This window comes from Heterodontus francisci, chromosome 13, assembly GCF_036365525.1.
Source record: "Heterodontus francisci isolate sHetFra1 chromosome 13, sHetFra1.hap1, whole genome shotgun sequence".
NCBI classification, from domain to species: Eukaryota; Metazoa; Chordata; class Chondrichthyes; order Heterodontiformes; family Heterodontidae; genus Heterodontus; species Heterodontus francisci.
The window spans coordinates 19,122,299-19,148,999 of NC_090383.1; the positions used below are offsets into that span (position 1 = coordinate 19,122,299).

General features: G+C 41.8%; 1 protein-coding gene across 2 annotated transcripts in view; it reads right to left on the bottom strand.

Moving 5' to 3' along the window:
• The window catches only part of esr1 (estrogen receptor 1), a 288,089-nt gene that overhangs the window by 257,358 nt on the left and 4,030 nt on the right, over positions 1-26,701 (bottom strand). For both annotated transcript variants that reach the window (XM_068044450.1, XM_068044449.1), the window contains exon 2: positions 21,980-22,179. In XM_068044450.1, coding sequence (XP_067900551.1) covers positions 21,980-22,179 — 200 coding nt within the window. The remainder of the gene's footprint in view (positions 1-21,979; positions 22,180-26,701) is intronic.

Below are 26,701 nucleotides of genomic sequence, written 5' to 3' on the forward strand. Positions count from 1 at the left end.
TTCTTTTATGTCTCAGCTTCCACTGCAGCACAAGCAGTAGTCATCCTGCAAGCTCAGATTGAGGTCATGTGAGCTCAGCTTGTTGCCATGCAAATGCAAATTGCTGCCATTATGCCTGCGGTTACCAGTGTTGAAAGGGGCTTGCAGGCTCTCTCAGCAGTTCAGCAATCCCCAGACGATTATTAGAATCGCTGAGGTGCCAGCCCAGGAGAGTGACAGTAGCACCGTGGAACGTGAATCTGCTGTCCTCTCTCGGGATGACAGCATTCATCCTCCCACCACCACTAGTGCCCTTGTCTGTCAGCCAGCCAGCCCAGACTGCTGCCATATGTGCCAAGGTGGTGAAATCTAAAGTTGGGCCTTCTGTGCCAGAGTTGCTTGTGCTTGTAAGACCATCTGCAATCTTCCCCACTGAGAGTAGGCAGCCTTCCTCCATGCGTGCTGGGGTAGCACTGCATAGGAGCACGAGGAGAGAAAAAGACACACAAGACATGTACTAAGAAAATGCACAAGGTCGATTTGTTGGTTTTGTTATGTAATATTGAATGGATTGTTGTACAAAGTTGGTTCGGAATATCTGCTTTGTGGTGGCTTTTATTGTAGCATTGTGACCAAGAGGATGCTCTGACGGTCCATAACAGAGGGAAGGTAAGGTGTGGGACTGTGGGTGAACGCGGAATTGGGATTGCGTTCATTAACATCAATTCGGTGAAAGACACCCTTTGGTCTGCCCGAAACTTGCTGGTCTTCCAGCGCAAAGAGTTGTCCACCACCGAATGTTGCAGACTGGCACATTCCAAGGTCCAGGACTACGTGCTGAGGGACGCACTAAAGCTTGGGGCAGCCGCAGCAAAGGCTCAATGGGGAAAGACCACAGTGTAAGGTCCCCCCCACCAAGCTGAACTGAGGGGCTGGATCCATGGGAAACCCCTCGAACTGTATCCGGAAAATTTTAATTTGCTGTAAAATGTAAAAATGTAATTGGCATGACAAATGTGAAATGGAAGGGTTGTGAGGCAACTCATGATTGTAATGAAGCAAACGGACCTCCTTTGCACTGTTTGTATTTTTTGACTTGGTGCTGTTTGAAACTGGTAATGTAATTTCTACAGATTTTTATGAATAAAGTATATTTTGGAAATAAAAAAAAACACCGCAGTTACATCAGTTGATCATGGGCAGTCCAGCCAGAAAGGGGCTGTCCTCCATTGATCTGCTCAATCTCATCTCGTAACGCAGCATAATTTTCATTATATGCATGCTGCCCACTTGTGTTTCTGTTGTGCACCAGAGTCATGAGCCAGGTGGTCAGCAGATAGCCCATGTCAGCCATTAGCTACCCTCTGCTTTGTTGTGGTGGCTCAAATGCAGATGGTACAGCGGACTGTCGCAGAATGGAGGCATCATGGCTGCTGCCAGGATACTGAGAATCGACTTGCGTGATTCGTCGTGTATGGTCGCACACCAGCTGGACATTGAGGGAGTGGAATCCCTTCTGGTTGCATTACATCTCCGAGTTCACATGAGGTGCCCACAAAGCCATGTGTGCGTAGTCAATGGAAACTTTTACCATGGCGAAGCCTGCTATACTGGCGAAGCCGTGAGCTCACTCCGCCTGCTTGTCTCTGGCAAGGGAGAATGAAATATATTCATCTCTCTACATATAGAGCCTCCATGACCTACTCTTAGGCAACGATGAATGGCGAAATGTGAGATGTTGCAAATGTTGCCTGTTTCAGCCTGTAAGGAGCCGGATACATAAATATTCTTGGCCATGCTCACCTTTATATCAGCTGTCAATGCCGTCCTCGTCCTGCTTTGAGGCTGCAGGTCTGCCTGCAACTGGAAGCAGATTTCAGTGAGTGCCTCCTTAGTGATGAGAAGACATTGTGTGCACTATTGCTCACTGAGGTTGAGCTCCCTGAAGATCCTGAGTGGATATGGTCTCCTGTTGAGAACCCTTCTCCCCCTCATCCATCTTTGAACAGCTTGTCCTCCTTTATGTCGCCTCTGCTGATTCTCCCTCTCATGCTGCTGGCCAAGGGAATACAAACTGCAGCAATCATGTCTGGGAGCAACTGGTCTGAACAGAATCCTTGAAGTAATCTGCCACACCACTCCCTTGAGACGTCAGCAACTTCAAGTAAGGCACCAAATCAAGTAACACCTCTACAAACTCACCAAGAGCCAGTAGAAATTAATCAGCAGCTAACCTGAAAGATGATGATCTCTTTAAATAGTGCTGGTAGGGGCATCTTTCCTGCTGCTGAACATATGTTCAGCTTTGGGAGGTTAGGAGAGGGCAGAAAATCCAGTGTTGTGGTCAAAAATGGCAACGCTATTGTACACTATCATTGTACACTAATTGACATCACAATTTTCATCCTCTGCATACATCCAGTGCATGCTCCCTTTGCTGACACAAACGACCTTACCAAAATGACGTCCAGTGCAGTCCGCACCCGAAGTGTGCATGCGCAGTGCAAAGGCCATTTTTGACACAAAGCGGTGCCCATAGCGCTGAAAAATTGACACTACAGAGACAAACTGTAACTCTGGTATTAACTTTTCATTAAATCAAATCAAAGAGATAATAAAACCCAACCCCTTACATGCAGTATATATGAGATATTGGTACCAATTATAATTCATGGACCAGGGACTCATAAGAACATAAAAACATTAAGAAATAGGAACAGGAGTAGGTCATCCAATAAGATCATGGCTGTTCGTCTCCCTCAGTTACACCTTTCCAAGCTATGTCCCTTGATTTCCTTAATATCTAAAAAGCTATCAATCTCAATCTTGAATATACTCAAAGACTAAGCATGCACAGATCTCGGGGTAGAGAATTCCAGAGGTTCACAACCCGTTGAGTGAAGGAATTTCTCCTCATCTCAGTCCTAATGGCTGACTCCTTATTGCGAGAATGTGACCCCGAGTTCCAAACTCTCCAGTTAGGGAAAACTTCCTCCCACCATCTACCCTGTCAAGGCCCTTAAAAATGTTATATGTTTCAATTAGATCACCTCTCATTCTTCTAAATACTAGGGAATATAGGCAAAGTCTACTCAATCTTCCCTCATAATACAATTCTCTCATTCCAGGAATCCGTTTACTGAACCTTTGTTGCACTCCCTCTAGGGCAAGAATATCCTTCCTTAGGTAAGGAGACTAAAACTGTACACAATGCTCCAGGTATGGTCCCACCAAGGTCTTACACAATAAAATACTTATTTATAATCCAATCCCTTTGTAATAAAGGCTAACGTACCATTTGCTTTCCTAATTGTTTGCTGGATCTGTATGTTAACTTGTTGTGATTTGTTTACAAGGATACCCAGGTCCCTCTGAATATCAACATTTTCCAGTCCCTCACCTTCAGGAGATCGAAAGCCTTTCATCTTTAACTGCTTGCTCTAGCCTCAGCATGATTAGATTGAAAGTCCCCAAGGAGCTCCAGTGGCTGTACTTTTTCTGTGTTTAACTACATCCTCCGAATGTAACTCCATGATGTCAACACATTCTAACTATGAATGGTTAATCTCCCTTTAATGAGTCTGTGCAATAACATCTGTTTCTTGTTCACTGTACTCAATTATGAGAAACTGTGGATCAGGTATGACCTTTCTCTTATCTCTTCCCATTTCATTCACAACATAAAGCAATTCAAAGCAGTTTACCTCCCTACCCTCACTTGTATATTTACTATACACCAACTATATTTCTTAATCTCTTCTCATGAACAATTATTGAAGTAAAATCTCCACTGCTCCAGTGTGAGCTAACATTTCCATTGTTTACACCTGCTCATAAGTCTGGAGGGTAACATTAACTTGAAGTTTTGTAACATTTTTGGCCCGAATAGGCACAAATATATTATCCCTAATTTTAATCATTCTGGTCAGCATAAAGCAAAATGTTGGCCGCTTCATTGGGCATGAAGTAGCCCCATATGCATAGTGCTTCTCATTGGTTGTAACACAATATATTCCTCTCTCCGAATAACATCGTTTGTCCTCTCAGAATTCCATTGAAATAATTTGGGAATCCTTCACCTGGGGTAAAGCAGCAAGCTGGCAGTGAGCTTTGTGAAACATCACAGCTGCACAACCCACTTCTCCTGTAACAGCATATAATGTCTGGTACAATCCAGAACCCCTCTTTTCCTTTACTATTATCCTTGGTTAATTCACAAATTCCTTATCTATATCATCCTCCATCAAGTCTATTGACTCCACTTTAAATACTTCTATTGGTTTTACATCAACTGATAGCAACGGTATTGCCACTATCACAGCAATGAGTCCCAAAATAATGTTATTCTGCTTGTGAGGCTTCCTGGCATAACACACCGATCCAAATCTTTGCGTCTCACACCAATCCGTATTCCCATCTGATTTCCAGATTTCCACGTGTTTGTTGAATATAAAATTTGGGATCCATTTGTTTTTATCGTTTAACCCCTTTGGTACCTTATCCAATACATACCCTTCGTACATACTGCAAGTGATTCCCTTATAGTCCTCATTGTTCTGAACGATTACCATATTAACTTTATCTCTAACCTGTCCTAACCCTTCTGACAGTTCTTTTATTGAAATATCCTTCTGATAGGACAGTCCCTGTCTGCCAAATTATTCCTTTAAGCAATCCTTTTAATTGCTTGTGTGTTGTTCCACCATGTTCATCATATTTTCTTTATATCCATTCATCTAAATTTCTTCCTAAATTGCATTTAGTAAAACTGAGCATCATTTCTCTCAGCACTGCATGATAAATATCTATATATTAATAACATAACATAACATAAACTGAAAGACAGAGGTACAGAAGAAAAATTGAACAGAGCAGGAACAATCTCGAATTGCAACTCATTATGCAAAACTTCATGCGTGCGCATCCCTACAAGTTCATTTACAGTACCTTCAAGAAGATGTGGACACTGAGCTTGCTGTTCTCTCCTGTCCCCCAGTTCAGAATTTTGTTTAAGCCAATCTTAACTTGCAGGTTAATTCTACAGGCTCTGCTAGTAAATGCGTTGTCACTATTTATAACTTGTAGCATACCCCACTTCAAAAGAACTTGTTCAATAAATATTTTCGTAGTCACTGAAGCAATAGCTGAGGAGTGGGAATAGCTTCCACCCAACCAAAAATAACAGGACGATATTTATTTGCCCTTGTTGTCTGATGGCAGCTCGCCTGTGCAGTCAATTTGCAATTGTTCTCAAAGTCCCTTAGGGTGATGGCTAAGGACCAAGGCTTGCTTCTTTCGGATTATGAGGGAGACAGTGATCAAGGTGGTCCTTGAAGTCATCTTTCCACTGCAGCCACTGCCATTGACACAGTCTTGAAAATCATGATCGCCTGTGATAAAGAACAGAAAATCCATTGTGGCTCTTACAGAGAGCCCTGGAATGGCATAAAGAAATACAGTTGGTAAATATCCATTCATATTAAGTCTTGACACTTAACAAAACAAATACAGCATCGACATCTTCACACCTAGCATTGCAATTTGTCAGATAGAAGTAAGGGGTTAATTACATCTTGATTCCTTAAACCTTGAAAGGCCTTGTGGGGGGTGGGCAGAGGGGAAGGGTGGTGTCAGCCACCACAACAGCAGTTTCAGACTGGCTGCACACAAATTCGAAGAAAAATGATCTGAGAAAGCAGACCTCATTCTGTAACTTTGTAACTCTCCAAAATCCCTTTTACTTAAAAAATTCTTTGCGCATTTAATAGTGGTGTAACATATCCTGTGGATTTATAGAATCATAGAGCTCAGAAGGAGGACATTCAGCCCATTTTGCTTGTGCTGGTTCTTTGAACAAACTTTCCAATTTAGTCCCACACTCTAGCTTTTTCCCCATAACCCTACATATTAGTCCTCTTCAAGTACATGTCCAACTGCCCTTTGAAAGTTCATATGGAATCTGATTCCACCACCCTTTCAGGTAGTGTGTTCCAGATCTTAATAGCCCTCTGTGTGAAAAAACATCTCCTCATTTCCCCTCTAGTTCTTGCTACAGTTTAATTGAAAATAAAACTTACACAAAGATCCTGATACAAGTAAAGTTATTGATATGATTTGCCCAATCAATTACATTTAAATTCTGTCAAATAACTTGCAGCCTAAATTGGTCTAGGTTACTCCTGTTTGATTTCCAATTTTCCAAACATTATCCGTGAAGGCGCAAAAATTTTACCAATCTTTACCTTAAGCGACTGTACCACAGGTGCAGTGTATAACTATAAAGAACTTGCATCCTTAGGAAATGCAAATCTGTTAAAACAAGCAGAAACCATTAGTCAGTTGATGACATCACTGTTAACTTCAAGCACAACCCTGTTGGAGGGGGGGAGGGAGACAGAATTTTAGTTTGTTCATTTCATTAAAGAAAATAGTTTTCCCTGACATACCTATAAATATTTCAGATTAAACCCCAACATTGGTTAAAATTTTCATTTCTTTCCATAGTTGAATACCCCTTATATTATTAACTCTTTAGTAGTCAACACAGTCCAATCCCAAGTTGTCTCCAGTTGTTACCATGGAGATGGCAGAAGACCCTACCCCCCCAGCATTTCTTTTTGGACTCAGGTCCCTTTTTTGACTGTAGTGAATCACAAGATCAAAGGATGCTGCCAGGTTCCTGACAGCTATCCATTAACAAACTTAATTCAGTATATCAAAGATAAATTGACTGTTGTAATTTCTTTAACTACAGAACAAAACAAATGAGACAAAGCAGGGCTACCTTAAATCTCCCAAGAGTTTGATGGCACAATCTTAAAATAGACGTCATTCATGCCTTATATTTTAACAAGACTTTCTTACATATCAACTGTATTCACGTTCTCCGAGACTTAGCACAAAAACTCCAGTTACATTAATTGCATTCAATGTTAACTCCTCATAGAACTTAAATTATTTATCACCTGTTAAGGGTGATGAACTCAGAAGTTACATGACAGTCATATGTCGTGAAATAGACTGTGCATATAACAACAACTTGCATTTATATAGCACCTTTAAGGTAGGAAAAAATCCAGCTGATAGTTTCCAGTGGCCATCCATTGAAAACCAGTATTGATAATCTAATAATTTGATCAGACACACAGACTATAGATCCTGACCCCACAACAGTGCCAAACAGGTGATAACAGGTTAGCAAGTCAGCAAGCCGCCCCACACCATTTCACAAAATCAAGATCAACCTTGCAGTCTGTAAACTCAGGTTACTTAGCATCAATTACTCAATTTAGTTCTGACCCAAAAATAGAGGGATTCAATATCTCAAAATTACACATACAACAGGTAAAGTTATAGAACAGCGCATGCTGACAAATGCCCAGTACATTACAAGTCACCTTCCTCTTGGTTCTTTCTTCAGCATGCCTTTCCAAATGACAGTAAAACTGAATATGACTGTGAAGAAAAAGTTAGCTTTTGTAGTTAATCAAGGATTGAAACTCTGTAACATTCTTAATGCTAACTAAACTAAAGCTTACAGAATAAGCTTAACACTACAGGCACCAAAATGTCATGCAGACTTTTAAAGAGACAGTACTTTGAAAACAAAAGATAGCATGCAGCCTTTTACAATTTATCCATTCTTTTCCTCACAATTTCTGATGTTTGTTGTGGACGTTTAACATCTCTGTTTCTGTTTTCCTTCAAAATTTCTTTGCTTCTTCCCTGCTGCAGATAGGAAGGTGTGGAACAGCTTTGACTACAGGGAGAAGGGATGCTGGGCAACTAATTGAAAGTCCCCCAGTCCCTTTCTTGGTTTATGATTGCCTCTCTCGCTGCTGGTCTCAAACCTACAACTTCCATTCCGTATCCCTTTAGTCTATGTTTACATATCTCACATTTCTTCTCTAGTTTTAACATTTCATTCTGAGTTTTGAAATGGTCCCTTTCCAAATACACTTTAAAGGCTTTGAGCAAGCTATTGTTGTTTGTTGCTCAACCATCTTATCCTTAATGTTCCTGAAACTCGTTCTCCTATGCTTCTATCTCTAACAATTTCTGCATCAATTTATCATTCTTTTCTTTTTCCTTTAACCTTTGTTGATGGTTATTTAATTCCTTCAATCTTTTATACTCCTTTCTGAGATCCTGAACAGCCTCGGATACAACCTGAACTACTAAGAACAATCATTGTACTGCAACTTTGGCTCTACCCTCCTACAGGATCTGCAGAAAGTAAGTTGATTTGAGCCAATTTATTTAAAGGATCTTTCAAGGTTCTGTCAAGTCATGCTGAGTACACATCTATATATTCACCTGGATCCCCCCTATTTCCTGAATCTGCTGTCTAATGGGTCTATCTAATATAGAGAGATGATCAGTTTCCAATGAAACACTCAACTTAAAAAAGTGCAATGTTTAGTTGTCTTTAGTCCTGTCAGCGTCATCAATAATGTTCTGTGTACATACGATACTGTCTTTTATCCTATTGCCCACGTGGAGATATTATAGGATATCATCATATATCCCGATCACTTTTATGTGGAGGTGTTATTCCCCCAGCTGTCATGGTAGGATTTGAATTTACATCTCCAGAGCATTAGTCCAGGTCTCTGGATTATTAATCCAGTAACATTACCACTATTGTCATATATCCCTGTTGCCTCATGTGGAGGTATTAAAGGATATTGTCATATATCCCTATTGCCCCTATGGAAGAATGGGAGTTGAAGGGTTGAGACCAGCAGTGGGGAAGGCAGTTGTAATGGTTCAAGAACTGCGAAAAGGACTGGGATGCCTAACGGGTTCCTCAATGCCCCCATCTTACTGCTTTCTATGTCATTAGGCCCCTCTCTTCGCCTAACAGAGAAGAAGAAAATAAATAGTGCTGGAGGACAAGAAGTTAATATCAGCCCTTTCACCACAGACAAGACTGTAAAGGAGTTATAAAGTAAAACCTTTTCAGACATACAAAAATTAATAAAAGAGTTAGACAAAAAAAAACATAGTAATTAAAAGCCCACAGCAAACATCAGAAATTGAAAGATAAAACTGAAATGAGAGAAGACAGAATTTCTTTAGTTTTCAGTGTACAGTCTCTTTAAACGTGTGCTTCTTTCTGCAGTTTCATGCTGCTGCTTCGTCCCGTTCCTTTTCACAGGACTAAAGCAACTTAACTCTTTGTAGTCCCTGTTGCTGAATTTAGGAGTCATAATAGCATTTTAATCATTGGCTCAGATTTTGCTACAAAAAATGGCATTTGAATGGTGCATGGCCTTGTTAATGCATCAAATGATCAGCAACCTGTGGTGAGGAAGAGATAACCCATGAATTACAAATCGGGGTAAGTTACTGGATGATGTGCGCTACTCCACCATTAACTTCACAAAAGCAACATTTTGCCCTTAACCTCCCTGTAAAGTTGTTGCATTTGCACATTAATTGCTCATTAAACTCAACATTAAAAGTTGTGTGGTAATTAACAGCATAAATACCTTATAAAATGATAAATCTTCATGACTTCCCATCAACCTTTTCCCCAGAAAATGAACTATTATAAGTGTGGAGTCTCATTCCTTCAGGTTGTGAGTTGTTTTCGGAGATTTTTAAAATGTCAAATTTTAAATGTTTTAATTTTTTTCCTCACCTTTTCTTTCTGTCTCTTTTTCTCCCTCCTCATCTAATTTTTCTTTCCCTCTCTTTATTTCCCTTTCTGTACCTGATTTGACATTGAATTCACCCATTCTAATTCACCCACCTTCTCAGTCCTTCCTCTCTTTATTTCTCAATACTTTAAACCCATTGGTTAAAGAGAGATAGACTGCTTGTCCCGTTGACCTATTCCCCTCGTTGTGCTGTTGTCAGTTCGCTATTCCAGCAACTTTGTGGGCAAAGAAATTTAAGATCTAAACCTGCACAAACAAGTCTAACTAACGGGGCAGGCCACACGACACCCCACTTCAGAAAATCTAAGCCATTATTTGTTCTGTAAGCTCCCTTAATTTTGCTAGTTTTTTTTCTCTCTCTCTCTCTATATATAAATATACACACATTCATGTGTCATTTTGAGATATTGATCTTCTGTTCAGGATCTGAAATGAATTGGAGTAATTGATGCTAACTGGCCTGAGATTACAGACACTCAGGGTTCGAAATTCATCTTGGGCTCTAGCACAGTAGTGCAAGATGGGTGGTATTGTATTGGCAGCTCATTATTCCCGATCAATATTCAGTTCCATTTACTTCAACAGAACTGAATTTCAAGCAGAGCTGGTTTAGGGTTATCATACAAGATGAACTTCTACCCGAGTGTCTGACCAAATGATCAAATTATGCATGCTGGTTTCCTGTGGATGGTCACTACAGGCAGCTTGTTATATATAATAGGTGAATAGTCTCTAGTTCACAACATTGGCATAACCCATAAGAGGCAATTAATAGTTTAAGCTTTATCGGGAATAATTGTTATATAAGTAAAGTAATTGGAGTTATATTAAATATTGGAGAACATGAATATAGTTGATATCTAAGAAAGACTAGTTAAATAACTAATAAAGTCCAGTTTTAGCATGTGCTCCAAACTCTTGGGAGATTTAAGGTAATCCTGCTTTGTCGCATTCACTTTGTTCTAATGGTAAAGAAAGTAAAACAGTTACTGCAGCCTAGATGTACTGAATTAAGTCTGGTAATGGATTACTGTCTGGAAGGTGATAGTACCCCTTTGATCTTGTGATTGTCATGTACTGACTGCCGAAGAGCTTTATAAAATAAGAGGTATTGAACACCTCTCAACAATAAAAGAGGGATAAATTAACAAAAATTGTGGTTTATCATGAAACATTTGTAGTAGTATCCTTGTGCACAAGAGACAAAGTCAGGAAAATCTACATGATTAGTATTAAATGATTTGAATAAATTAAAATTCTGTCTTTCCCAACAGGATAGTGTTTCACAGAAATACGAGGGGTAGCGAGAGTGATGTTATCTAATGACTAATGGTTTCTGCTTGTTTTAATTTAAGGCAGCAATGGTAGTCATTAAGAAAACTATTTTGCATGCAATGAAAAATGTTCAGGGAAAAAAATTAAAGAGGAGTAACCTAGCCTGATTCAGGTTAAAAATTATTTTGGCAGAATTCACATGCATTTGATTGGATAAATCACTTTAACTTTATTTGTGCCCTGATCTTTGTGCAAGTTTTATTTTCAGTGAAATTGATCATAGCAAGATTTAGAAATTCACAGGATTCACAACACTGTAGTTAAATGAAGGAATAAAAAAAGAGGAAAACGGGACTTTAGAGAATTACAAGCTTACAGTTACAGGATGACGTACTATTTTAAATCAATTAGAACTTTTTCAAAGCACTGCTTTTTTTAAATTTGCGTATGGCAAGTCTGAAAGTGGAATTGTGGTGGCTGACTCCAGCTCTCCCCACCTAAGGATTTTCCACATCCGCAAAGTAATTAACCCCTTCAATTTGCCAAGTTGCAAAGCTCAATGCAAAGACATGCTTTATTAATTTTTCTTTTTAAGCACAAGATTTAATTTGAGTGGATATTTACCAACTGCACCCCCTATGGTGACAGAAGGAAACCAGAAAATTGGCAAATGCATGCTATGCAGATTAACTCATTCCAGGGCTCTCCAGAAGAGTCACAGTGGATTTGCTGTCCTTTATTACATGTGATCATGATCTTCGGGACCATGCCAATGGTGCTGGCTGCAGTGGAAAGATGATGTCAAGGGCCACCTTGATAATTGTCTCCTGGTGGCATCACAATCCTCCCTCCCGATAGAAGCAAGCCTTGCTTCTTCTTCAACCTCCTAAGGGATGTTACGAACAATTACATACTGACTGCACAAGCGAGCTGCCATAGATTGCAAGGGCAAACAAATATCGCTTTTCTTGTTTCTTTGTTTGTTTCACTACATGGGTCAAAGCTATTCCCACTCCTTGCTGTACTGCTTTAGTGACAATGAAAGTGCTTATTGAACAAGTTCTTTCGAGGTGGGATATGGCACAGGTGACAGACAGTGACAACGCATTTATTAGCAGAGCCTGGGGACATAACCTGCAAGTTTAGATTGATTTAAATAAAACTGAACTGGGGACCTGGAGAGAACATCAGTCTGAGGGCCCACATAGGACCTGTAAACGGACTTAAGTTCATTTGAAAAACTACTGTTACTATTGATGTACAAACTCTGGGACTGGTACAAACAGAAGTCCAGAGATTGGCTGGCTGGCAAGAACAGGGCGTATGGAAATACCCCTGAGCCGGAACAGGTAGACCTGAGGCACACCCAATATTCAGCTTTGGGCCCTAGGCAGTGCGCTGGCACATCAGCATTGGTTTCTGGCAACTGTATGGCTCAGGGAGGCTGTCAGTTGGTCCCAGGGGGTGGAGGGGTGATCGGGAGGGAGTGAGGTGACCAAGGAAGGGTGGGTGATTGGGAGATGGGGAAGCAATTGAGAGGGAGGGGCTGATTAGGAGTTGGTGAGATGTTTGTGAGTTAGTGGGGCACACAGGAGGGAGGGGGTGATTGGAGGAGGGTAACGATTGGAAGGGAGTGGGGCAATCTGGAAGAAGGATGTGCTCGACAAGGATGGGCTGATTGGGAGATGGGGGAAGCAATTGGGAGGAAGGGAAGGAGTGGGAGTGATCAGGATGAAGTGTGGTCGAGAAAGGGGACAATTGGGGATGGAGAAGTTAAAGGAGGGAAGGGGGAGTTGAGAAGGAATAGAGGTGATTGGGAGGGAGGAAGTAATGAGCAAGTGATAGGGAAGGAATATATAAAGGGTCTAACGTCCATTCAGGCAAGGGCGCTGGGCGTCTTTTACTACCTTTACCAATATGGTGGCATGTGCATGTTGCCTGCCATTTGGAATGCTTTGGTTCTCGTTTTATGCCACTGAAACGAGAGTGGCATAAATGGATTTGTAAGCCAGAATGTCAATTTCATGTCAGCTGCTTCAGGTCACTCAGATCAAAGCTCTGCAGTACTGGCACATCCAGTAATGAATGGTGGTGGGCAATTAAACAACTAAGGGGAGGAGGAGGCTCCAGTAATATCCCCATCCTCATTGATGGTGGAGACCATCACGTCAGTGCAAAAGACAAGGCTGAAGCGACTGCAACTATCTTCAACCAGAAGTGCCCAATGGATGATCCATTTTGGCCCCCTTCTGAGATTCCCATCATCACAGAAGCCAGTCTTCAGTCAATTCAATTCACTCCAGGTGATATCAAGAAACAGCTGAGTCCACTGGATACAGCAAAGGCTAAAGGACCTGACAGCATCCCGGCTGTAGTGCTGAAGCCTTGTGCTCCAAAACTAGCCGTGTCTTTAGCCAAGCTGCTGCAGGACAGCTACAACATTGGCATCTACCCAACAAGTCAAAAATTGCCTGTCCACAAAAAGCAGGATAAATCCAATCCAGCCAATTACCACCTACCAGCCTACTTTCAATCATCAGCAAAGTGATGGGTGGTGTCGTCAACAGTGCTGTCAAATGGTATTTACTCACTAATAACCTGCTCACCGATGCTCAGTTTGGGTTCTGCCAAAACCACTTGGCTCCAGACCTCATTACAGCCTTGGTTCAAACATGGACAAGAGAGCTGAAATCCAGAGGTGAGGTGAGAGTGACTGCAATGACATCAAGGCAGCAGTTGACCAAGCGTGATATCAAGGATCCCTAGTGAAATTGAAGTCAGTGAGAATAGGGGGGAAAACTCTCATTGCAGCAACTCACCAAGGCGTCTTCAAGAGCATCACCCAAACCCATGACCTCTACCGCCTAGAAGGACAAGGGCAGCAGGCGCACGTGAACACCACCACCTTCAAGTTCCCGTTCAAATCACTCACCATCCTGACTTGGAAATTTATCACCATTTCCTCATTGTCGCTGGATCAAACCTGGAACTCCCTACCTTCACCACAGAGACTGTAATGGTTCAAGAAGGTGGCCCACCATCACCTTCTCAAGGACAATTAGGGATGGACAATAAACACTGGCCTTGCCAGCAATGCTCACATCCCTTGAATGAATGAGAAAAAAACTCTTCCTGGTTACAACAACAGAAACAATAACATGCATTCATTTAACATCTTTAAGGTAGAAAAGTAGGCCAGGATTCTTCATAAGGTAATCAAAAAAATAATAACTGCCAAGCCAAAAAAGTAGACGATAGGAGAGGTGAACAAAAGCTTGGTCAAAGAAGCTGGTGACAAGGAAAGGAGTTGGAGAGAGAAGTGGAGAGGCAGAAGGATTCATGGAGGGAATTCCAACCTGTTGGGCATTAATGGCTGAAGGCCGTTAATGGTGGGATACACAAGAGGCCAGAATTAAAGGAATGGAGAGTTCTAAGGGGTTGTAGGGCTAGAGGAGGTTTCAGAGAAAGGGAGGGCTGAGGTCATAATGTAAACAAGGAAACAATTTTTAAATTGGAAATGTTAGTGGACTGGGAGCTAATGTAGGTCAGCAAGGACAAGGATGATGGATGAGCAGCATTTGGTACGAGTTAGGATACGCCAAGATCGGAGGCCAGGCAGGGGAACACTAGAATAGTCTAATCTGGAGGTCACAAAAGCATGGACGAGGGTTTTACCAGCTGATGGGCTGAGACAGGGGTGGAGTTGGGTGATATTACAGAGGTGAGAGTAGTGAGTCTTTGTGATGGAGTTGTTATGGGGTTGGAAGCTCAGCTCAGGTTTGATTAAGATGCACAGGTTCTGAAACAGTCTGGTTCAGCCTCAGATAGTGGCCAGAGAAGGGGATGGAGTCGCTGGCTAGGGAACGGAGTTTGAGGCGATGTCTGAAGATAATGTCTTCAGTCTTCCCAGTGTTTAACTGGAGGAAGTTGTGGCTCATTCAAGACAAGATATTGGAAAATCAGTCAAGCAAGTGGAGAGATTGAGAGGTGTGGTGAAGAGCTAGAGCTGGGTGTTATCAGCATAAATGTGGAAGCTGGCCCCCTGTCTGTGAATGATGTCACTAAGGAGAAACATGTAGTTAAGGAAGAGTTGGGGGGGGGGAGGTCAAAGATAGATCCTTGGGTGACAGCAGATATAACAGCATGGGGAAGGGAAGCCATGGCAAAAAGTTCTCTGGCTACAGTTGGATAGGTCCAAGTTGAGCCAGTTGAGGACAGTTTCACTCAGCTGACTAATGGAAGAGAGGAGTTGGAAGACAATGGTGTGATTGACTATGTCAAAAGCTGCATGAAGTTGAAGAAGAATAAGGATGAATAGTGCACTATTTTTACAGCCACAGAGGATGTCATTTGTGATTTTGATTAGGGCTGTTTCAGTGTCATTGTAGGTACAGAAGCATGACTTAACAGCACTGTGGAAGCACCTTCACCACATGGACTGTAGAAAAAGGCGCACCATCACATTTTCAAGGGCAACTATAGATAGGTACTAAATGCTGACCCTGCTGGCAATGCCCTAATCCCAAGAAGTGTAAAGTTTGCTGGAGTCTGCAGTCAGGTTCAACTCTAACACCCAATTTGAACTACACAGATGTAGCTTTAGTGCAAAAGTGAAGCTGCGTCACACCAAAGCCAAACTCATAATATCAATGCTCTCTTAGGTACAGTATACAATCATTAACCGTTTTATCATTAATGTAATCAAATTAATGAGGATGCGCTGAGTTCAAGAAGGTAATTTCCTTAGTATGTGAAGCGCCCCCGCATGTTTCTGTTATGTAGAGACTCCAGCTCAGGTTGTCAATCACCAAACACAATGGGAGATTAGCTCCCCCACCCCACCAAGAGATCTACTGGAGATGTAACATGTCCCTTTTACAAAAGCTGTCACATTTAATCAGTTACAGAAAAATGAGCAACAATTAAACTCTTACCACAGAACGCATGCTGACGCAAACATTTTGAGAAATTAACAAGAACAGTAGAAACATAGAAACCTGATTATAGACTGAGAGGCTATTACCGTGAAATCTACCAATGGTTTTGTTCTTTACAATGAAATGGATAAAGGACGAGGAATGTGTAATTTGTATCCTATCAGAGCTCTGGTTACAGAGCGACACATGGGATCAGCTGTTCAATGAGAACAGTGTGAGAAGTCAAGTCACAATTATTTTTGAAGTTTCTGGACCCAGTTTTGCAAGTTTATTATTTACATGTATCTGTGACTCTTCCTTCTGTCAATTGTCTTTTATATTGTGTCTTGGCCATTGTTTATTCCCCAACCTCACTAAAATCAGCTTTTCTTGCCGATATTACATTGCTTTTATGGGAGCTTGCTGTGCGCAAATTGGTGACCGTATTCCCGACATTATGACAGTGACTACACATCAACAGTGCTTCATTGGCTGTAAAGCACTTTGGGATGTCCTGAGGTTGCAAAAGATGCTATATAAATGCAAATCTCTCTTTCAGATGGGAAGAGGAAGAAGCTGTTCTGCTTGATTAACTTTCCAGCTGCCCCTCAGTCTCTCAACCAGGGACCAGGGACAGATCACACATAGGAATAGTCTATTAGTATTAAAAATACCAAAGGCAATGGAGGAGTTTGGCTGGTTTCCCTTTTAACAGCTCAAGCTGCCCTTGATTCTGGTAGTTACCGATACAGTCTGCTATTGAGATAGAGAGAGTACACCAGGCATTGTGCCCATGACCACTGGATAATGAGCGGCCTTGTGCTACTCGTACTCAAACTGCCTTCTATTTGCAGTAAAGCCTCTAAGTCATGGCTACGGTGAACTTCTGCTCTTGAACAGCTGTTTAATGATGTCCGCAGACCAAGCTACAGGGAGAGAAAATCAAATCAAAGAGGAGAGGCTCAGTAAAGCCAACTACTTACTGCCTATTTTGGCAATGATATAGTGGGATCACAAAATATATTCTCCACACAGGGTTTGTTCACAAGGTCTCCCTAATCTCTTCACAGCATAAAGAAAGGTGATGAAAAAGCAGAGCAGAGTGAATGTGAGAGGAAATTGAACAATAATTTATGTTGTTAATTATTCCACCTCTCAGTGCGTATGGAGATGGTTATTGGATGATGTTTGCATATAGTTTCCCAATCTATCATCTTTGTTCCATTACTAAATTAGATTGGTTTATGTTGATTTTCTGTCTACAAACATTTATTGAGTGTTTTTTCACTGAACTGTATATTGCAAAGTTACCTTTCGGTAGCCTTTTTGGGAAAGGCAAGGAACATCCAACATAATAATAAAAGCAAAATACTGCAGATGCTGGAAATCTGAAATAAAAACAGAAAGTGCTGGAAATACTCAGCGGGTCAGGCAGCAACTGTGGAGAGGGAGAGAGTTAATGTTTCAGGTCTGTGACCTTTCATCCCACAGACCTGAAATGTTAACTCTGCTTCTCTCTCTCTAAGGAACATCCAACAGCCAATAAGAAGACTTGTATTTGTGTACCACTTTATCCTGGATGGTGTCGAGCTTCTTAAATGTTGTTGCAACTGCATCCATCCAGGCAAGTGGGGAGTAATCCATCACACTCCTGGCTTGTTCCTTGTAGATGGTGGGCAAGCCTGGGTGTTGTCCAGGTCTTGCTGCAGCGAGCATGGAATACTTCAGTATCTGAGGAATTGAGAATGGAGCTGAACACTGTGCAATCATCAGCGAATAGCCCCACTTCTGTGACACTATTTAAGAAGCAGGGGAATTCTCCCAGTGTCCTGGTCAACATTCCTCCCTCAGCCAACTCCACCGAAAATAGATTAACTGGTAATTTATCACATTAGCTGTTTGTGAGGTTTTGCATCCAAAACTCTGCTGCCTGTATCTTATTGCACACAGTTCTGTTCATCCATCATTCCTGTGCTTGCTGACCTACATTGGCTGCCTGTCCAGCAAGACCTCAAATATAAAAATTTCACCCTTGTGTCCAAATCCCCTCTATATCTCTACAACTTCCTTTACAACCCTACAACCCTCCGAGAACTCTGCATTCCTCTAATTCTTTCCTCTTGCACATCTGCAATTTCCTTCACTCCACCATTGGCAGCCGAGCCTCCAGCCATCTAGGCCCTAAGCTTTGCAATTCCCTCCCTAAACCTCTCTGCCTCTCCACCTCTCTATCCTCCTTCAAGATGCTCCTTAAAACCTACCTCCTATCCTAATATCTCCTTATGTGGCTCAGTGTCAAATTCTTCTCCGTTTACGCTCCTGTGAAGTGCCTTAGTAAGTTAAAGGCTCTATCTAAATGCAAAAAGTTGTTGTTGTTGCTGTGCTTGCCTGCAGAACAACAGAAACTGTTATTTATTGGTTATGAAGCACTTTGCCACATAAGATAGTATTAATAGCAAGTTCATCCTCAACAGCCCTTTTCGTGCCTCCAGCTCCAGCCTCGCTTGGCTCTGCTCCAGCCAGGGAGTACAGCCTCTTGAATTGGTCCTTGTGATGTTTTAATGAGGACTGAGTGTAGACTGTGGGGGTATGCACAGACCTGTTTTCAAAAGACAGCTCAGTGCTAGTCGAGAGCAAATCATTCATTAAGTTTGTTCATTTTTTTATAAAAACTGGAACACAGTCATTTTAAATGTAGTTGAAGTGTTTAAATTGACACATTCGACAGATTATGTGGGCAATGAAATATAGTACCTTTAATGGGGTAAAACATCCCAAGGTGGTTTCCAGAAGGTGGCGAAACAAAAAAAAAAACAAAAGGAATGAAGGACCAGACAGTGAGCCACAGTGGGAGAGATGACCGGAAGCTTGGTCAGCAAGATGGAGTTTGAGAAGGGTTTAGAGATGGAGAGAGGAGTAGAGAAGAAGCAGAGTTTTGGGAGGGATTTTCAGAGAATAGGCCTGAGGCTGCTTAAAGCTTTGCCGTCAGTGAAGGGGGCCACCAGGAGGGAGTGTCTCAGTCAGAAGAACCAGTGGGGTCGAGGACGGGAAGTAAGTCTGGAGGAGGTGGCGGGGGAGGGTGGGGTGAGGCCGTGGAGGGGGCCTAAATACAAGCACAAGGAATTCAGATTCAAGACATGGAGTGTGGGGGAGGACAGTGTAGCTCAGTATGAACGCAGTGGGAGGGGGTGATGGCTGAGCAAGACAGTGCTGGAAGGGAGATTTAACAAGGTCCGCAACTACTCTCTGCAAAAATAACCACAACCTTTATACAAATAAGCTAATTTCTTTGAAAGGAGGCCTATCGGAATCCTGGTTCAAAGAACAACATAAATCAGCACAAACTATACATAGAACAGCAACAGCATTTCTGAGGCCTTTCCTTTTTTGCATCAAAATTGCCTCATTAAGTGCCTTTATGATTCATTTTTGCTGGCTTCCCCGGCAGAAACTCGTCCGGCACACAAACTGTTCTCTCCCACATCAAGGTCAGACAAGCTATCTCATCTCTACTAACAACACTGACTACACTGCCATGAACAAATCAACCTCATTACTTCTTCAGTGTTGCATGAAGCAAATTCCAACTGGAACAATGGGCTCCACGGTGTTACCAGTCTCTCAAATGTTACATCAGTTAATCCTGAAACGTTAGAATCAGGCAACAAACGTCAACCTATTTAAGTAGCATGTGCGGTTTGTACTTTCATGATCGTTTTATTTCAAACACTGATTGCCCTTTGTACTGAGTCACTACCAACAGCCTCATTGCACAGGGGACAGCAGTCTTCATAACATAGAGCACCCTGGGGCATATCATAGAGATTTATACAACAAATGCGAACCTCTAGGGGAATTGCATTAAGGAATTTTGCAGGTGTTGGAATTTACTAGGGATGTAGATGCACTGCATGGTTTAACACATTCCCAACTAGAAATCAACGATCCCAGCACATGTTTCAGAGACCAGGAAAATCCCTTAATTTGGGTAGAACCTAGTAAAGCAGGTCAGATTGCAATTTCTATCCTTGCCTCTGACTCCAGCAAGTGGTTCACCCTTTCCTCCCTTCACCTGCCATTGGTGCCATGTCTTCAGCCAGGGAAGCCCCACTCCTGGGAAGTTTCAGAACTCAGATAAGATCCCATTGGACTATTAAAAGAAGAACAAAGGAGCTCGCCCTGTGTCTTGGCCAACACTTATCTCAGCCAATATTATTAAAAACAAGTGATTGGTAATTATCACCTTGCTGTTTGTGGGACCTTGCTGTGTTCAAATTGGCTGCTGCGATTCCTTTACATTACATCAACGACTGCACTTCAGAAAAGTACTTCTGTAGGTGTAAAGCGCTTTGGGATGGTCCTGAGGCCTTGGAAGGCACTATATAAATGCAAGTTCTTTTCTTTTCCCTTTATTTCTGCTGGACAGCTGTCCAAACATTAAGATGCTTTCTATGAAAAAGCCTCATTGCTGCCAACTCCAAAATAAAGGCAAGTGCTTGGTCAATGATTGCAACAAAAAAAATAATTACACACACTTTACTGAGCTACACAGTGTTGCAGAAAAGAATCAATGAAATAAGAAGTGAGAACAAAATAAGGATTGCTTTTGTCTTTAGCGCTGGGGGGGGAGTGGGGTGCAGTTTCATGCCCTGGAAGCACACATCAAGGAAAATCGTGCACAGTCATGAGCCAGATGTGCGCCAGCATCCCCTAAACACTCTTCAGGCCCGTGAAGCTCAGTGTCAAGAATCCTCCAGGTGTAATTTATCCCACAAGGGTGAAAGTGCAAAAAGATTTACGGTGAGCTGTCACCAACGAGAAACTAAACTTGTCCGAAAGGTCAGAGGGAGACAATGTTCAAGATTGCATCTGACGTCAAAGAATCAGACACAGCAATATAGGAACAGGAGTAGGCCATTCAGCCCCTCAAGCCTATTTTGCCATTCAGTTACATTGTGGCTGAAATGTTCATTCCTGTGTTTAGAGAAGTTTAGCTTTTACAATACTCAAAATATAATTTTATCTTAGTAAACATTTTTTTCATTGAATTTAATTGATGAGCATTTCAATAGTGAATAAAACCCCTTAGAGATCCAGAAATCTAGAATTCCAAATGTTCCTTCAGAGGGCTATAGAGTTTCAAGAAGAAGCCTCACCACCATCTTCTCAGGGCAATTAGAGATGGGCAACAAATGTTGGCCTTGCCAGCTATGTCCACAAGCCAAGAATGAATTGTTAAGAAAGAGGTTGGACTCAGATGCACAGCGATCTCAGAGGGTTGTAGGGCTGGAGGAGGTGAGAGATGGGAAAGGCTGAGGCCATGGAGGTATGTAAACACTAGGATGAGAATTTTAAATTTGAAGCTTTGGAGGAGTAGAAGCCAATGTAATTTGGCAAGGACAGGGGTGATGAGCTAATAGAACATGGCCTAGGTTAGGATACAGATTTACAATGAAGCTAACGTCCCACCACAATTTCTGCGCTTTGCATATGCAGAGTGACCTGAAGCCAAGCACCAGAATTTTGCAAAAAAAGTCCCGGACACAGTATTGGTTGCTGATTAGATCTGAGCATCAACCAATCCTTCTCCACAAACAATTACTTCCCACAAAAAGTCACTTGCTGCAATGACTGCTCAACATCTACTCTATCCCAGTCACTCCATGTGGCACCTGTGCAGTTAAGTTCAATGAAAAAGTTATTCAGCAATTCAGAAATCATCTTGTTCCTTTTTTCAGAAGTTAGATTTCATGAGGCTTGTACTGAAATTGAGCCTGAAAGCCAAGATCTTCACTGTATTCAGTTAATTAACATCAGTCGTACCAACTAATAAACATGGGGGATCAGCTTGCCAAGCTGGGCTGTCGTTAACACCACCGTGTAACATTAGATGAAAACACTGTGTAATGATCTCAATGAGAGCTGCTAAAGTTGTTTGAGTTGATCAGTGTCTATGATTATGGTTGTCGTCAAGGCAATGGATGCAATTTGAAAGTAGTGCAACATATCCCAATTTATCACACACAAAACAAACTTCTAAAATCACACAGGTAAGATTACACAAACTGGCTGTCGTTTAGGAGCTCCGCTCATTCCACCGTTGTCATGACAAGTAGTACTGATAAATTATAGCCAACCTATTACCTTGAATGCTTCTTTTGAAAAAGGCTTTGCAGCCTTCACACGACCAGACTCCATAGTGATAGCCTGAGGCGTAATCACTGCACACCGCACAGTACCGTGTCTCCTTGCTGGATTCTAACGTGCCTGCAGACGGGCTGCTTTGCTCACTGGTGCTGGATAGGTGATCATTAACTCGTTGGCGTCGATTGTCACTGTTAATTCTGTAGAATTACAACAGAGTGGAAGGACGGAATGAGACACAGCACGTGAGGAGATACAGCAAGGCCTCGGAGAATGGTGTCCCAATTTCATATACAACATGCTTGCTGGAATATGAATCGATCACTTTGTGTATACCGATTGCTTAAGATAGCAGATTCTAACATTATAATCGTGGCTGCAAGGCATTGTGAGATGCCAATGAAACCGTCCTAAATCAATGAAAAGACAGGTAAAAATTTTCTACACAGAAATATGTGGAAGTTATCATTGACTCTCACAACACCACAAAAGGCCATTTGGCCCATCGTGCCTGTGCTGGTTGTTTGAAAGAGCTATTCAATTAGTCCCAATTCCCTGCTCTTTCCCCATAGCCCCGCAAATTTTTCCTTTTCAAATATTTATCTAATTCTCCTTTGAAAGTTCCTACTGAGTCTGGTTCCACCACCCTTTCAGGTAGTGCATCACAATGCACCACATGGAAAAAGTTCTCCTTTCTCACCCCCTGGTTCTTTTGCCAATTATCATAAATCTATGCCCTCTGATTACCAACCCGCCTGCTAGTGGAAATGGATTCTCCCTATCTACTTGATCAAAACACTTTCTAAGTTACAACACAGAAAAGGCCATTCAGCCCAATCAGTCCATGTCATCAAATCGTCACACTTACCTGCCCTGTTCCCATATCTCTTCATCCCCTATAACATTCAGCCACATATCCAATCTAATCTTGAATGTTGGCTTCAACCTGCTTCACCCACTAACACTGTGAATTCCACAGCCTCACAACGGTGTGTGAAGAAATTTCTCCTGCCCTGTTCTAAATCTCTCACATTTAATCTTGCATCTATGGTCATTTGTTTTGACTCCTCAACTACTGTAAACAGTCGACTTCTATCTCCCCTGTCCCAACCTTTCATCATTTAAAAAAGAAATTGTTACGTTGTCCTGTAATCTGGGTTGTTTTATGGAAGCGAGACCCAGTTTATCAAGTCCTCGTATTTGTATTTCTTCATGCCAGGTAGTATTGTAGCGAATCTGTGTTGTATCCTCTTTCTTTCTTTATTTATTTAGAGATACAGCACTGAAACAGGCCCTTCGGCCCTCCGAGTCTGTGCGGACCATCAGCCACCCATTTATACTAATCCTACACTAATTCCATATTCCTACCACATCCCCACCTGTTCCATATTTCCCTACCACCTACCTATACTAGGGGCAATTGCTAATGGCCAATTTACCTATGTCTCGGTAATGGCTTTAGAGCCTGAACTCTCTAAAAGCAAACTCAATCCTAAAGATATAGTAAAGGAAATGCAGGTTGGGTGCAAGTGATGGATCAAAACTCAAACCCCACTCGCCCTTTACCTGAGGTCTAAGAGGTTTATGGTACCAGTCATCAATCACCAATACCCATCCCAAACAGGAATGGATGGTGTGAATGAAGACGATTGGATATTAGTGATAAACTTGCAGCATTGAAAGGAGTAAAAGAAAAGAGAACAACATTAAAGGACCATTCACTTTCACCGTCTTCCTTCAAATCAGAACCATTTGGAGAGACTGGGTCCAATGTAGTTAAGAACTTAATGGACAGGAGAGCAGCCATTTAGTCTTTTGAGCCTGTTCCCACCATTCCATTAGATCACGCCTGATTCGCATCACAACTCCATTTACCCACATTTGCTCCATATCCTTTGATACATATATATAACAAAAATCCATTTATCTCAGTTTTGGAAACTCCAATTGACCTGGTCTCCACAAACGTTTGGGGGAGACAGTTCCAGAATTCCACTATCTTTTGTTTGAAAAGTTTTCCCTGAGTTCACTCCTGAATGGGCTGGCTCTAATTTTACAATTATGTGCCCTGTTCTGGATTCTCCCATTAGAGGAAATAATTACTCTGTATCTACCCTATCAAATCATTTTATCATTTAACCAACTTGATCAGATCAGCCTCCAATCATCCAAAGTCAAGGAAATGCCCAAGTTTATGCATCAAGATAATTTAACCCCTTTATGTCCTGACATAAGCATTAGAAATGCACCAAATTAGCCAACTCATGCCGTGGTTTATACAGCAAAGTAAGATCCCGATTGGCGTTTTTCTTACATAGCTCTTCATTTATGTTCCAGAGGGCTACCCTGCTCCCAAACGTCCATTTCCATGGAGATAATAATGCCTACTCCTAGTATTTTGGCAATTCGTTTGTGCCAACAATATGTTTGTCAACAAGCATAAAAAGATGTTTCTTGGACTGTGCAGAAGAAGCTGGAAAGCCAAATGTCAGTCACAGACTAAATTTCAAATCCTGACAACAAAATTCCAAACCTGTGTTGGCAAAATGACCAATAAACTTGCTCATCCAACCTCCCCCAGCACCACCAAAGCCACAGTTTGGCATAATCCAGTAAGTGAGCTGTTGAACAAAAAGAAAATGGTGGAAATCCAAAACCAAGCCAGAAAACACTGAAGTCACACCCAATACAGGAAAAGAAATAGACTGGGCTGCAAAATGTTAGGGTCGAGATGGTTATCTGGCAGATGAGAGATGTGCAGGGGTAAATGGAGACATTTTGACAAGAATGAAAGACAATTACAAGATAGAGAGAGTGAGAGAAGAGCTGAAAGGGGTTAGGCAAGTAGAATGGGAAGCATGAAAAGATAGCAGCAAAGAAGAGCAGGCTCCAGCAGCCCAAAAATAAAAGCAGGTTGATACCAGGGGTGAAGACCACCAGAGGGGGGCTGAGGTTCCACCCCAAGCACCTATCCACTTTGCTCCTTCATCCCTGGAAACACTGGCACACCTATTCTACACTGCACCAGCACCTACTGTCAAGGAGAAAGTGAGATAACAGTTAGGGTTTGTAATCTCCTCCTCCTGTTAATAGTTTCATTGCCCATCACCATTCACAACTGGATGTGGCAGGACTGCAGAGCTTTGATTTGATCTGCTATTTGTAGAATCACTTAGCTCTGTCTCTAGCAGACTGCTTCTGCCATTTAGTATGCAGGTAGTCCCGTATTGTAGCTTCACCGGTTGGCATCTCATTTTTAGGTACATCTGATGCTGCCCCTGGCATGCACATCTGCACTCCTCATTGAACCAAGGTTAGTCCCCCGATTGATGGTAATGGAACACTGAGGGATATGTTGGGCCATGAGGTTACCCACTCACTTAACCTGTCTAAATCCTTTGCAGTCACCTCTTACCCCCTCACAGCTTACTTTCCCATTTAATTTTGTACCATTAGCAAACTTGAGTACAATTCATTTGGTTTCTTCATCTAAGTCATTAATATAGATTGCAAATAGCTGAGGCATTATCACTGATCCTTGCGGCACCCCACTAGTTATAACCCGCCCACCTGAAAATGAGCAGTTTATTCCGACTTTGTTTTCTGTCCATTAACCAATCCTTAATCTATGCTAACATATTACCCCAATTCCATGAGCCCTAATTTTGTGAAATAACCACTTGTGGGGCACCTAATTGAATGCTTTATGAAAGTGCAAATGGTTTCCCCCTTATTCACCCTACTAGTTACAACCCCAAAAAATTCTAACAGAGTGGTCAAATACAATTTCCCTTTCATAGACGCATGTTGACTCGGCCCAATCATATCATGATTTTCAAAGTTCCCTAGTATCATGTCCTGAATCATACATTCTAGCATTTTCCCTATTACTAATGTCAGGCTAACTGGCCTATAGTTCCCTGTTTTCTCTTGCCCACCTTTCTTGAATAGTGATGTTACGTTTGCTACCTTTCAATCCATAGGGATCGTTTTAGGATATAGGGAATTCTGGAAGATCAAAACCAATGCATTCACTATCACTGTAGCCATCTCTTATAAAACCCTAAGGTGTAAACCATCAGGCCCAGGGGATTGCCAGGTTTTAGTCCCATTAATTTCTCCAGTACTATTTCTTTACTGATATCCTTACGTTCCTCATTTTCACTAGACCCTTGGTTCTCCACTACTTCTGGAATGTTTATTTGTGGCTTATACCATGAAGATAGATACAAATTATTAGATTAATGTCTCTGCCATTTCCTTATTCCCCATTATAATTTCTCCAGACTCTGTAGTTTCCCAATCTCGTACAGCTAACTCCACCCTCATACCTACAAAGTTTGCTTTGTTCAGATTTAAGACCTTAGTTTCAGCCTTAACTAAATCATTCTCAAAGAACATGGGGAGTGATCAGGAGTGAGATTACACTGGGTGGGGCTAGGAGTGGGATTAGACTGGGTGGGACTTTAAGGGATATGGGGAGTGATCAGGAGAGCAATTAGACTGGGTGGAATGTTAAAGTGTATGAGGAGTGATCAGATGTGTAGGATTAGACTGGGTGTCTCATGTGGATAAAAGCACCAGCACAGAGTTGATAGTCAAAATGTCCCGTGTGTGTGCTAAATTTTAAATTTTCAGGCAAAATGTTGCCTTCAAACTCCTCATTATAAAGTACACTGTAATATTGTGTTTTCTGGGCCCCAGTCTCAAACCATATGCTGA